The sequence below is a fragment of the Monodelphis domestica genome, chromosome 6 (assembly GCF_027887165.1).
Source record: "Monodelphis domestica isolate mMonDom1 chromosome 6, mMonDom1.pri, whole genome shotgun sequence".
In the NCBI taxonomy this organism is placed as follows: Eukaryota; Metazoa; Chordata; class Mammalia; order Didelphimorphia; family Didelphidae; genus Monodelphis; species Monodelphis domestica.
Genome location: NC_077232.1, coordinates 173355330 through 173369787, shown reverse-complemented (window position 1 = coordinate 173369787; position 14458 = coordinate 173355330). Strand labels below are relative to the sequence as shown.

The window sequence follows — 14458 nt, the reverse complement described above, 5'->3', positions numbered from 1 at the left end:
ATGCTAGCCATTATTTTTATAATAATAATTATTCATCTGTATACATACTCTATAGTTGTTTAGCAGTGGTAGCACTGAACAAATGCCTAGTAGTCAGCATTTTCCGTTTTCCTGACTTAGCTGAGACAAGCACAGGATTTTTGTCTGGTGCAGAAGGCCTGATCATATCAGTCTCATGAGACTCCTGCCACTATTAGATCTAGCTAGAAAAATTCTTCAATACTTCTTGTTGATGGCTAAGCAGGCACCCTGACTCTAATTATAATTATAAATTTCATGGAAGTTAAACTTTTTTATTACTCTGTTGTGAAAGGATTTTGCATTGATTTGGGGCCTTTTAGAATTCTAAACATGATGTGCTTTGTGTGGAAAAACGTGTGTTTATTGTTTTATTGAATAAAACAAATTTACCTTATAAAATGGTATATTAGGAAAGTTGAAGGTGTAATTGCTTTTCTTTTCTTAGCAAGCTCCTACTATATGTGTATTTGTATAGCTCAAGCTTTGTTCTTACTTCAGTAAACAGCTTCAGTTCTGCACTGTTTTGCCTCTTCCTCCTGACTCCAGTTTGAACACCTCAGGGAATTCTGGATAGTCTTTACTCCTAACAAAACAACAAGTGAGACTTCTTGGTTATAATGCAGTAATAAAGATGGAAATATTCTGTAAATTGAACTTTAGTAGTGGTTCTCATATTCAAATAATTTGCTACCTTGCCTTATAAAATGTTGAATAATAATGAAAAGCAATTCCTGTAGTTACTATCATTTAAATCAGCAAAACTATAATTATTGTGAAAAACTATATAGTTTTTAAAAGAATTAGAATAAATTTATAAATAAATGTTATCAATTATAAACAAAGTATAAATAGGTTGAAGACTTGCAGAAGGGTCAAGAGGACCAGAACTGGAAAAGATCCCTGAATTTAGCAATTAAGATATCATTGGTGAGCTTTGAGAGAGCAGTTTCAATTTAAGTTTGAAGGCTGGAAGCGAAATGGCTAAGTATTAAAGAGTGAATGATGAAGTACAACAAGTATATATTTTTTCTTTCTAGGAGTTTCTTGAAAAGTAGGTAAGTGAGGATGATTGTTTAGGGGGAGGGTCAAGGATTAAAAAAAGATAACTAATTATAAGCAGAAGAAAGGAATGAGGGAGGAACTTGTTGGTGAGTGAGATGAAATGATTGTGGGATAATTTTCCAAAGCATATAAATAAATTACAGAAAAGCTAGGAATGATTCTCCTCTAGACTACTTTAAAATAATGCCTCAAATTGATTGCTGGAGTGGCAGAGCCCACAAAATGTCAGTGAGACATTCTTCTAGCCCAAAGCAAAATAGGAGGTTGCAAGGAGAGATCTGTGATACAAGGAGGCTGACCTGGAGCCCATGTGAATGCAACACCAATGAAGAAATAAAACTTTCACTCTTTATAGGTAATATAGTACATATATATGTATATATGTATATATATGTATATATATAATCCAAGAAAACTAGTAAAAATAGTTGAAATAATTAAAAAATTTAGCAAAGTTATAGAAAAAAATAAGCCCCCCCCCCATTACCAGGATTTCTATATTCTCCCAACAAGAAGTAAAATAGATCATTTTGATTATATGAAATTAAAAAGCTTTTGCACAACTAGTATAACCAAATTAGAAGGAAAATAGGAAACTGAGAAGAACAATTTTTATATCAAGTTTTCTCAAATAAAGACCTCATTTCTCAAATATATAGGGTACTAAGTTAAATTTGCAAAAAGAGCCATTTTCTAGTTAATGAATGGTCAAAGTTATTATGAACATGCAGTTTTCAGAAGAAGAAATCAAAGCATTCAACATGGAAAAAAATACTCTAAATCACTACTGATTCGAGCAATGCAAATTAGAACAACTCTAAGATAGCACCTCACACCTATCAGGTTGTCTAATATGACAAAAGGAAAATGACAAATGCTTTAGGGATGTGGAAAAATTGAGACACTGCATTAGTGTCTCTAATGCATTGTTGGTGGAGTTGTGAACTAGTCTGTTCTGGAGAACAATTTGGAACTATAGCTAAAGGGCTATAAAAATGTATATTTCCTTGTCCAAAAAGTATTACTAATAGGTCTGATCTCAGAGAGATCAAGAAAAGCAAAAATGACTTATTTGTTCAAAATTATTTATAGCAACTTTTTGTGGTAGCAAAAAATTGGAAATTGAGGGGAATGTCCATCATTTAGGGAATGGCTGAACAAATTATGGTATGGTTGTTTTGGTTTGCTATTGTGCTATAATAAATGACAAATAAGATGGTTTCAGAAAAACTTGGTGAGACATATATGAACACATTCAAAGAGAACTGAACACAGAACATCATACACAGTAACAGCAATATTGTAAGAATGATCAATAAAATGATCCAAGATCCAAAGGATCCATGATGAAAATGCTATCCACTCGGAAAAAGAACTGATGAACTCTGAATACAGATTGAAGCATACTTTAAAAAACCTTTTATTGCTTTCTTTTGCAATATGGCTAATATGCAAATATGTTTTGCATGATTTCATTGGTATAATCAGTATTGACTTGCTTGTTTGTTGCCTTGGAGAGGGGGAAGAAAATATATTAACTGGGTTATCTTGTATTCTATCATTAATGATTCTCTGTTCAACATTTACTTAAATTCATTTTTGTATGTAGGTCTAAAGAAGTAGCATGCTAATAATACCTAAAATATAAAAGGAATTTTGAATATATGAAAATCTTAAAACATTTTGCATGAATCAAATCAGTAAAGCCAAGTAGAAAGGAGAGTAGAATGGAGAAAATATTCCCCTTACACCCAGCAGATTGGCTACATGACAGCAAAGGAAAGTGGTGAATGCTGGAGGGGATGTGGCAAAGTTGGGACATTAACTCATTGCTGGTGGAGTTGTGAATTGATCCAACCATTCTGGAGGGCAATTTGGAACTATGCCCAAAGGGTGCTAAAAGACTGTCTGCCCTTTGATCCAGTCATAGCACTGCTGGGTTTGTACCCCAAAGAGATAAGGGAAAAGACCTGTACAAGAATATTCATAGCTGTGCTCTTTGTGGTGGCCAAAAATTGAAAAATGAGGGAATGCCCTTCAATTGGGGAATGGCTGAACAAATTGTTGTACATGTTGGTGATGTAATACTATTGTGCTCAAAGGAATAATAAAGTGGAGGAATTCGATGGGGACTGGAACAACCTCCAGGAAGTGATGCAGAGTGAAAGGAGCAGAACCAGGAAAACATTGTACACAGAGACTGATACACTGTGGTACAATCGAACGTAATGGATTTCTCCATTAGTGTCAATGCAATTTCCCTGAACAATCTGTAGGGATCTAGGAGAAAAAACACTACCCACAAGCAGAGGACAAACGGTGGGAGTAAAAACAAGGAAAGGCAAGTGCTTGACTACAAGGGCTGAGGGGATATGACTGAGGAAAGACTTTAAATGAACACCCCAAGGCAAATACCAACAACATGGAAATGGGTTCGGATCAAGGACACATGTGATACCCAGAGGACTCATTCGTCGACTATGGGAGGGGTGGCAGGAGAAAAAGAAAATGATCTTTTTTTCCAATGAATAATGTTTGAAAATGACCAAATAAAATAATGTTTAAAAGGGAAAAAAAAAGACTACTTTCCAGAAAAGGTCCTGAATTACATTGGTTGAGGAAGTTTCCTCATCTGGATGTTCATTATACCAATGAAATCATAGATGAATAAACAAGACTAAGTTTTCAAAAATTAAAATAAAAAAAACAAAAAAGAATATTCCGTCAAATAACAATGATAAAAGTTTAGAGAACAGATGATGAAACATTTTCTCATATTGGAGATATGGGGTACAATTAAGAATCATTGTACATTTTACTTTTCTTGGTCTGAAGGAGTGGGAAATAACTGATGTAAAGAGAAAAGGCATCAATAAAAATAATTTTTTAAAAGGGCAACATGCCTCAATTTTCTAAAGGCCCAGAAGTTTTGTTTTCCATGTTTTTATCCCTTGTTCCTAACCTAGTGTTTGGCATATAGAAAGAAGATGCTCAATAAATGCATATTAAATTGAATCAAAATGAGGAATTTTACTTAAGTAGATATAACTTCCATTGACCTTGTTCCATAGCTATTTGCTAAGAGTGAGCAAAGAACATTTCCCAACTTGTCCTTAAAATCCTATAGTATTTTTTTAGCATCTTACAAAACACTTTCTGGCCATGTTTGCCTATTTTAAATTATCTAGGAGTTTTAATTTTTACTTCCGTTGAAGAAAAGAATCAGGATCAGGAAAAACAAAGCGACGTTCTGTTTTTAGAATAGTACATAATAATGTCTGTATGTCATTTCAGAATTGGTAGTTTCATTTTATATTTCATTTTATATGGGAGGTTCCTTAAGGGAAATTGGGAATTATCAAAGAAAAATGAACATTTTATTATAGTGTTAGTGATAGGTGTGTTTTATCATAGTCTGCTGACTAAAGTGTGCATACCTTCCTTTACTAAGCAGATGGTCTATAATGTAGTTATAATCGGGCTTATTGTCAGCCATGTGATTGCACACTAATTTTTCATCAAATTGCAGGAGCTTTTGCATGTACTTTTAAAAAGTGTGAAATGTATATGAATAAATTTTAAATTAATTTGCCAAGACTGTTGGAGTTTAAATAGTTTCTATTAAAATATAGTGACAAAAGTTTGAATCCTTTTCCTTTGCTGCATCTTTAAAAATTACAGCAATAACAAGGTAGAATAAGAATAGATTAAAAGGGTGGTCTCATGAAAAAGTGATGAACTTTGTCTGATGACCTAGCGCCTCCTTGTAACCTTACATCTGTGTACCCATGAATTAGTTCACTTAACTATTGAGGTTCTCAATGTTGTCGTCTATAATATGGAAATAATACCTGAGTGGGCTGCCACCTCATAGGGTGGTCTTGAGGGTCAAATGAAACATTGCATGTAAAAAACACTTGAGTAAACTGTTATGTATTAATACAAGTAATAAAATTGCAGAAGCTCTGTCATTTTATAGTTCAGGAAATTGAAATTTATATAATAATAACATAATCATTATAATTTTACTCATCTCTGCCTCACACAATGAAGAAGTAGTAATTCATCTCGAAACATTTTGAAGTTTAGGAACCACTTTTTTTTTTCACAATTCATGACTTATGTAACAGGGAAGTTGGTCAAACAAATCACCTTGTTCCAATATGACCAGCTATAGTCATGACATGGTTGGTGGCAGAGCAAAAAGCTATTGAATAACTTAAATTCAGATATGCTTAGTGGCTTCAGAGCCTCGTTTTATCTGTACACTTTTAGTTATTGACCACCTGCCGACACTTCACTGATGCACAGCTTTTTGTGCAAAGACCCTTTCTTTACCCAAACCTCATTGTTACTGAATAGAATGTTGTAGGGCTACATTGTCTTTCTAATATAGTCATTTTTGTCACATGAAGGCCTATTTATATAATATATATTTCCATATATATGTAATGTTTTTAATTCACAAAACTCTCTTGGTTTACCTGGGGAACATTGCAAACCCATTATGAACATAATGACATACAATTAAAAAAAATAAATAGTGATGATATCTTTTTCTTAATTTCTCCACATGGTCTTATCAGGGATGCATTATTAGAATATAGCTATCTCTCTAGTGTCCAGAGTAAAATTTGATTTCCTTAAAAAAGAGCATGGATGAAGCATCTTCAGCCCATTTCTGCCATAGGTTACTCTATAACAATTGAACCAACCAAATATTCTTTCTCAGTCTTGTAGTTTAAATTTCAGGGGACAAGAAGTGTCATGTTTTCTAAGAATGTGTGACACTGCAGATCCTGTTTTCTTAGATATTTAGAGTTGTATTTATTCCTAGCATAATAATGCAGTATTTTTGTACATGCTTTGGTTAAGAGGCTGCTCTAAAATAAGGAAGGGGTGGGAAGATTGACTTATTATTTGCAAAAATTTTAAAGGTGGCTTTATATATGATAGTTACACTGTCAGTTTGTTTTTAATTTTGCAGATAAGCAGTATGCAATTCCAAGGCTTTTGGTTGTGTTTGAGTCTTCTGCTGTTCACCTCAGTAAAAGCTGAATTGCAGGAGGAAGATGTTGAAATGGAGGATTTTGAAGAAAGTTCAGAAGAAATTATGACCAATGAAGATAATATCATCCCCCTTGAGGTAATATTACTATGCAATGAAATTTAATTATAAAGTACACAATTATCTTTTTTACCTTAATTCATATGTGATTAATTCCTGGCATATTTATAGGTCTACAACTCTGTGGCCTTATTCATGTCAACATACTTCTAACCAGGTTGTTTAGATCATTAACTTACCAATAAGAATTGTTCTCTTTTGTGCGTGGTGCGTGGTAGCTAGTAGGTGTTGCTTCTTTAAAAAAAAAAAGTTATCTGGAGAAAGTTTTATTGTTATCATTTAAAAAAAAAACATCAAAATAGGAGCTTATTCTGGGGGCAACAAGGTGGCTCAGTGGATAGACCCAGGCCTGGAGCCCAGAGGTTGTGGGCTCAAATATGGCCTCAGACACTTCCTAGCAGTATGATCGTGGGCAAGTCACTTGACCCCCATAGCCTAGCCCTTACCATTCTTCTGCCTTGGAACCAATACACAGTATTGATTTTAAGATGAAAGAAGAGTTAAAAAATAGAAGAAAAGGAATTAGTGAAAATAGGATATTTTAACAAACTAATGAATCAGATTCAATAGTTGTAATCATAATCCTTCTAAGTAAGTATGTAGCATCTTGTTTATTCATAAATAATCTCTTTCTCCTATGGGATTGGAAATTTTTTACAGTCAAGCCATAGTGTTGTTCAACATATTAAGCTATAGTCTTTCCCTAAAATTTAGTCTCCTCATTGATAAGAAAAATAATATATAAATGTAATTACAAAGGACTCACATTGAGGAAGATCCAAAGGTTGATTGTTTCTAGCAGTTGTTTTCTTCAGGTTCATCACTGTGAGTTGTTTGTAAATATAAATTATTTTCAAAAGCTTTATTTTTTATTTATAATGAATAGCTTTAGACCAGTGTTTAACATGTCTTTTAGGTTAAATACAAGACACCGCAACCTATAGGAGAAGTATATTTCACAGAAACCTTTGATAATGGAATATTGACTGGGTAAGTTTATAGTGAATACTAAAAAAAAAATGACTTGATGTTTTAAACTTAAAGATTTTAGACCATTGAAAACTGTGTTTAGTACAGATCTTCTAACAAAAGTATAAACCTTTCCAGAATCTGACAAGTTTCTGTGAAATGTAATTAGATCTCTAGGATCTTGAATAACACTAAATCCATGATCCTTTCTCTTATTTTTTTTTTAAGTTTCTTCTCTCTTCCCTTGAGGGGAATTGTCATTGACAAATTGAATCTGTTTTAGCTTTCTTCCAGGCTTATTTCATAAATGCTACCTCCTAGTAGGGGCAGCTAGGTTTCTAAATGGATAGAAGGCTGGGCCTGGCACTCATTTGAACTCATCTCCCTGAGTTCAAATATGACCTCACATTCTTACTAGCAGTGGGCAAGTCACTTAATCCTGTTGGCCTTGGTTTCCTCTCCTATGAAATGAGCTGGGGAAGGAGTTCGGCAAACCACTGCAGTATCTGTCAAGAAATTCCCAAATAGGGCCATGAGGAATCAGACATGACTGAAAAACTACTGAACCATAACATCTTCTACTAGGAACCTTTCCCGGTGTTCCTAGTTATTTGTGTTGTCTTCTTCCTTAAATTATTTACTTCTCTATGTAAATATCTCTCCCCTAACCTCGATGTTAACTTCTTGAGTGAGGGTTGGGACTTCTTTGTTTTGTTTTATCTTTGTAGTCTTAGCCTTTGCAAATTGCCTTATGCTTTGTTGGGAATTAATAAATATATATTGAATGAAATGTTGACTGGATCTATGATCTCATCAAAAGCTCAATAGATAGAGAAAAGGCTTTTGATAAAATTTAAGATTCATTTATAGTAATTACTTTAAATATTTTAGCCAACTTAAAGAAAGGACTAGAGGTTTTTTTCAGTTATCTTTATATACAAAAGACAAATATTAAAGGATTTCCAGTAAATTACAGGTACAGAAATAAAGGTGTGGGGAAGCTGGGTGGCTCAGTGGAATGAGAGTCAGGCCTAGAGATGGGAGATCCTAGGTTCAAATCTAGCCTCAGATACTTCTGAGCTGTGTGATCCTGGGAAAGTCATGTAACCCTCGTTGCCTAGCCCTGACTGCTCTTCTTCTATAGAACCAATACACAGCATTGATTCTAATATGAAAGGTAAGAGTTTCAAAAAAATAAAATAAAAATAAAGGTGTCCACTCTCTTTGCACTTATTTGATATAATATTAGAAATTAGTAATAAGAGGGAGAAGAAAGCCAGAGGAATTGCCATCAGAAGTAAAGAAGAAAAATGATAAGAATTACATGAGTATTTGTAAAATACATTAACTTCAACAAAAATTGAAATGTAAAATTAATTCAACAGTTGCAGAATACAAAGTAAACCCACATAAAATTTACATTTGTAATTGAGAAGAACAAGAAATCTAAATGTCTTAGACAGACCTCTCTTCTCTTGATTCACCCTACCACCATGCTGATGAGAAATTATAGAGTAATAAAGTCTTCCTCGTTTCTTTTCTTTCTCCTATTTATATAGCCCCTCTCCCCAAGAATGTTCCTAAGACATAGATCCAACCGTATTCCTCCTTGGCTTTCCTCCACTTTTTGGCTCTAGCCTACATTTCTAGGTTAATTTTTTATTGCTCTCCTTCAGATACCTTTATTTCAGCCAAACTCGACTAATCTACTCATTCTTAAATTTAACATTCCATTTCCCATATGTGTTTAATTTGTATAAACTATCTCCATGCCTCACCATGGCCTTTCGGAATCCTTACCTTCTAGTAAGACTCAGTTCAGAGACCTCCTCTGTGGAATCTTCCCTACTACCTCCAGTTGTCAGTGTTCTTTTTAAATTGCCTTTTAAGAAATTTATCTATATACTTCCTTGAGCCCTTCTACACTTGGCATACTGTCTTGTACATAGTACTAAACACTCCATAAAGTTTGTTGAGTTTGCCTTTATCTCTAGCACAACATAGTAATATAATAATAATTATAACTTACATTTATATAGTGCTTGCTATGTGCCAGGAAGTGCATTAAGCACTTTACAATTTTTGTCTCCATTTGATCCTCAAAATAATCCTAGTAAATATCTGAGGCTGGATTGAAATTCGGGCCTTCCTGACTCCAGGCCCAGTGCTATATCCACTGTGCTACATACATATTGATATTAATAAACACCAGGAACAAAAAGGAATTTGGGAAAACTCATACCAAGTAACATGAAACAGTTGTATCCAAAGATGAGTAACTATGTAAAAAGAAAAATTTATTTTAAAACCATGAATGAATAAAGGCAGGAGAGTCAAAAAAAGTAAGTAAATTACTTATTGGGGATATATGTTTTGAAGTTTAATAAAATGCTTTTTAAAAAATAAATATAATTTTAAAATAAAATGTTTAAGTGTAAATAGTTGTACATGTGTTTATTTGGTTTTATTTCAAATTAAGTCCACAATTCCTAATTTATAGTATTTAAGTAGAAAGTAAAGTTTATTAAATCTTTTCCTTTTTATAAAACAGCTTCTATGGAATTTACTCATCTTAGTCTTTCTAAATTGCCTGTGGAAAGTTGATGAACATATGTATTATTCATTTAAAAACTAATTATTTTACAGGTGGGTGTTATCCAAAGCAAAGAAAGAAGACACCGATGAGAACATTGCTAAATATGATGGTAAACTACTTAAATATATACATGTTGAAGTCACATCATGTGGTTGTGTGTTTAACATATTTGACCTAATTACATTTTTGCTGGAACTTAACAGTGATCTTTAAAGCAGAAATGTAGATTTTTCAAAAATACACTTGTATGATGTACATTTAGCAATGAAGGGGTAACAGTGAGGCAGTAAAATGAAGCCTGACCTTGGAATTAAGAGACCAGGAGTCAAACCTTGCCTCAGTCCCTTTGCAGCTGTATGACCTGGGCAGAGTTACTTAGCTGTCTGCATTTTCACTCAATGGTGTTTATGCTACCTCTCTTGTAGGGTGTGTGGTGAGAAAGTGTTCTGTAAACTTTATAGAGGTGGGTTATAGAAATTGTTATTTTTAAAATAAAGCAGCATATTCATAGTTGTGGTATAGAGACACTTGCCAATTCTGCAAGTCATTGACTTATAATTCACATTTGCATGGAGTTTTAAGCTTTATAGCTCTACAGCAATCCTCCAAGATAGGTGATTCAGGTATTACTGTCCCCATTTTAGACACCAACACTAAGGTTTTGAACGGTTGTTAGTAGAGCCAGGCATCTATATTTTCAGTCTAAACACCCTTGAGTTGATAGTATTTTGAGCAGTACTTCTTTTAAAATAAAAAGCTGCCAGGCGTTACCTAGAATTTAGTAAAGCTAACCTCAGCCAGAAATCTTAAGGTAGCAATGTTGTATTTCAGGAAAAAGGAAGGACAAAGGATTGGGTCCTTTGGGGGGATAACCAAGTGGAGGAATCAGGACAAAGATAATTTGCTGTACATTTTGTCATTAAGTGCAAATTAGTGTGCTATACCTTATAAAAGAGAAACTTAAAAATTTTTCTGAAACTGCATTTGCTACCCTTAATAATTTAGCAATTTTTAAAAGTACATATGTGCATTAAAAAAACTCATTACATGTTTATAATGCATGTCATTTTAACCTAAAAATTGTTGGTTTCTATGTGGCTGTGTGCCTCAACAAAATTGGAGAGGAAAAGATTACTGGGTTCATCTTCAATTTTCAGATTATCTTCTAGTTTTCACATTGACAAATTAGTCAGTAGCAGGCAGGAGGAACTCTTTATCTTATGATGCCTTCATAATTTTCCTTCTATGCTATTTCTTAATAAATTATTAAGGAAGACTCTTAAGCTTTTTCTGTTAGTATTCTTTGCATAAAATGAAAATAAAAATACTAATCTGCAAACTTTTTAAAAAGTTATTAAATTAATTAAAATCTTACAACCCCTTTACTTTCTCCTTTTCTTGTCACCCATTTCCAAGCCTGAGAAGTTCAGATGTTTTTTTCATCCAAATACTAATAATGAGCTTTTTTCCCCCTGGCTCAATACTATTCATCAGAACTCCAATAATAGATTAGTGAACCCTCAAATTGCATCAAATCAAATTTTAAATTCAGTTTTGACTAGTTTTATTAATATATTTGCTCTTTGAATTACCAGCTCCCTGAGGATTCTGGTAAAAAAATGATTCAAGGTTCCTGTCTCATTTATTTCTACTTGCCATAAAAACTAAATTATAATAGGAAATAGAATACTATTTTTGTTTATGACATCACAGTTTTGTTTTGAAATATAATACTTTTAATTTAGCCATCAACCAGGTCTTTATGAATAACACTAAGAACCATTGGACTTTACTAAATTAATGCTCTGTGAAATTCTATTTAATTAGTCTGGGATTAAAGTTTCCTGATCAGTTAAATATTTTGATCAGTAGATACTTACTATATGCTATATGTATAGTGGGGTGGGGAATATTCTAATGCAAGGGCTAAAATTATTCCTAAGTTTGATTTCATTCTATCCGCTGAAAGTTTTCTAAAGTTGTATCTGCCTGATGGCCTTTTCCTCATTGATAAATCCCATTTATTGCTTGTAATTGTATAAACTCTGCATAGCTTTAAGTCTATATCCACAGTATCCTGAAAATCCACAAGATGGGGTTGTTACTCAGTGACTGTAGAATTAAATTTAACATTCACACAGGAGAGAGAGAACTAAAGAAATGTATTGTGTAATTACTCATTAAAAAAAAATTGTGACCATGTTCATATGTCAGAAAAAAAGTGAAAGATCAAGCCAAAAAAGTCAGCTTATAGGAAGCCTTGAGACTGTTTTCAGACTTCTTACTGTACTTTAAAAGGAGATACTTTTTACCAAAAAAAGGCACTTGAAAAGATAACCACTAGCCCTATAGCTAGTTTCATATCTCTGTAAAACTATCCAAAGAATTGAATATGCATGCATCAATTGTTTATAATTGAAAACATGAAAGGTAGTTTTCACAGGTGCTTTTCCATAGTATACTATATCTTTGTTATCATAATTGGTTGAGGAGGCAGCTGGGTAACTCAGTGGATTGAAAGTCAGGCCTAGAAATAGGAGGTCCTAGGTTCAAATCTGGCCTCAGACACTTCCCAGCTGTGTGACCCTGGGCAAGTCACTTAACCCCCATTGCCTAAAAACAAACAAACAAATAACTGATTGATAGGTATAGGAAACATTAAGTACCCAGAGGGCTTATTTTTTTCAGAAGGCATTTGATTTGGTGTAGAGAAAAATGTAAGCTTAAAAGCCCTTGAACTATTTTTATGAGAGAAGAGAATAATCACAATACTGATAATAAAGTTTCCAACAGAAGGAGTATTGGAATCCTTGGATAAATAATGGAGCAAGGCTAAAAAGGACTGGTCTGTTAAGACTATTCCTTTTTTGTCTAACTCCCAGTTAGAGGCACTTAATACTTAGGGAGTAAAGAGAAGAGAGAAGACTCAAAAGGTCAAGGTCAAACTAGAGGTTAGGCTAAAACAAAACAGTATATGAAGACACTTTAGAGACCAGAGCTAATGAATGGTTAATTAGGTAGGGAAGAAGCCAATTTAGGAAAGCAGTGAGATTACCTGATGATCATGGTGCAGAGTATGACTTGAAGACTGAAAATCACCACTTGGGATATTATAGGTTCCCACAGATATCATTAGGTAAAAACATGAGAATCATTGCATGGAAATCATTTTTTAATCATTTTTTAAAAGTGCCACATAAAAGAAACTTTTGGTTGAATAAACCAGCTTTAACAGGTTGAATTGTCTTGTTACTAGTAAAGGATACTTGTAAATTTTCTAGACGAACACAAAAATCAAACTAACATTATTAATATATACTGATTGTTTTTCTTCTTTAAAAAATTCTTGTTTCATTGTCTTTTTTTAGGAAGATGGGAAATAGAAGATTTGAAAGAAAATAGAGTGCCAGGTGACAGAGGCCTAGTTTTGAAATCACAAGCAAAGCATCATGCAATATCAGCTCTATTATCAAAACCATTTATTTTTGCAGATAAACCTTTGATAGTTCAGTAAGTTTTGTGACTGCTTTCTCAGAACTTTTTAACTTTATGAATTTTGAAATACTTTATACATTTACTTAGATATTAAATGAGAGCACTAACTTTCCTTTGCAAACTTACCTACCTTATAGAACGTTACTGTCGAGTTCTAACTGAATTAGGTATGAAATAGTGATGCAACCTAAATTTGCTATTTAAAAAATAAATTATCTTGTGATATGTGTTTCTCTCCCAACAAGCCTATGAGGTGAATATTATAAATGGTATCATATTATAAATGGTGAAGAAACTTAGTTAAGTGAAAAGTTCACTTAACAATAATGTCAAACCCTACTTGAACATACTGATTCCAAATCCTAGGGCTCTCTTGACTATACCGGGCTCACCTTTTATTTTGGGCTAAGTTCTTGTGCTTAAGATAGCAGTCAAATTGAATGATGACCAATTGTTTATAAGTCAGCTATTAATGAGGATTCAAAGACTGTAAAAAAAGAATTATTACCTCCCAAAAAGAAAGCTAATTTAGATATCACTATCTTTAATTTAACTGAAAGTTTCAGTGTCTTGATCTAAATTTAACAGGTATAGATAGAAATTTTGTTTTATTTTCTCTTGAGGACTTTAGCAACCCGACAGGAAAAGAAAACATCTAACAAACAAATTCTAAACTGTTTATTTCACTATAAGTTCTTTTCTGAGTTTTGCTAATAATGCATGTTTTTGTAGTTGTAACCCATTAAAGTATGCATGTAAATCTATACCATATTCATTTATAGAGAATTTTTAAACCATGCTGTTGTGAGTTTAAAATAGCTTATCATTAAGATTTTATCATATTGAAAGTTCAGTCTTTTTTCTTCCCTTTTCCTCAGTCTCAAGGTCACTCCTACCACCATATGTAGAATTTAATAGTTATGTTTTTGACTCAAATTTAAATAACATTCTATATAAAAGCAACAAAAATTTACCAATATTTAAAGGTTTTTTTTTCCAGTTCATCTGTGAAGGGTTAATAAGGTATGAGATAATGAAATTATCATTCTTTGTTATTTTCTGAACAGAAATCAGTGCCTTGCAAGCAAGCTATAATGGTTGAAAATTAATATCAGAGAAGAGTTGATTTAAGGGAAATAGTGAATATTTGTTTTTTCTTAATAGTGAGAAATATCACTAAATAAATG

The 14458-nt window shown here is 33.0% G+C and overlaps 1 protein-coding gene across 1 annotated transcript in view; it reads left to right on the top strand.

Annotated features, from left to right (window-relative positions):
• CLGN (calmegin) overlaps positions 1-14458 on the top strand; it is a 79738-nt gene that overhangs the window by 31627 nt on the left and 33653 nt on the right. Inside the window, exons 2-5 of the mRNA XM_007496300.3 lie at positions 6071-6229; positions 7128-7201; positions 9827-9885; positions 13145-13286. Of these exons, the coding sequence (XP_007496362.1) occupies positions 6080-6229; positions 7128-7201; positions 9827-9885; positions 13145-13286 (425 nt within the window). The 5' untranslated portion in view covers positions 6071-6079. The remainder of the gene's footprint in view (positions 1-6070; positions 6230-7127; positions 7202-9826; positions 9886-13144; positions 13287-14458) is intronic.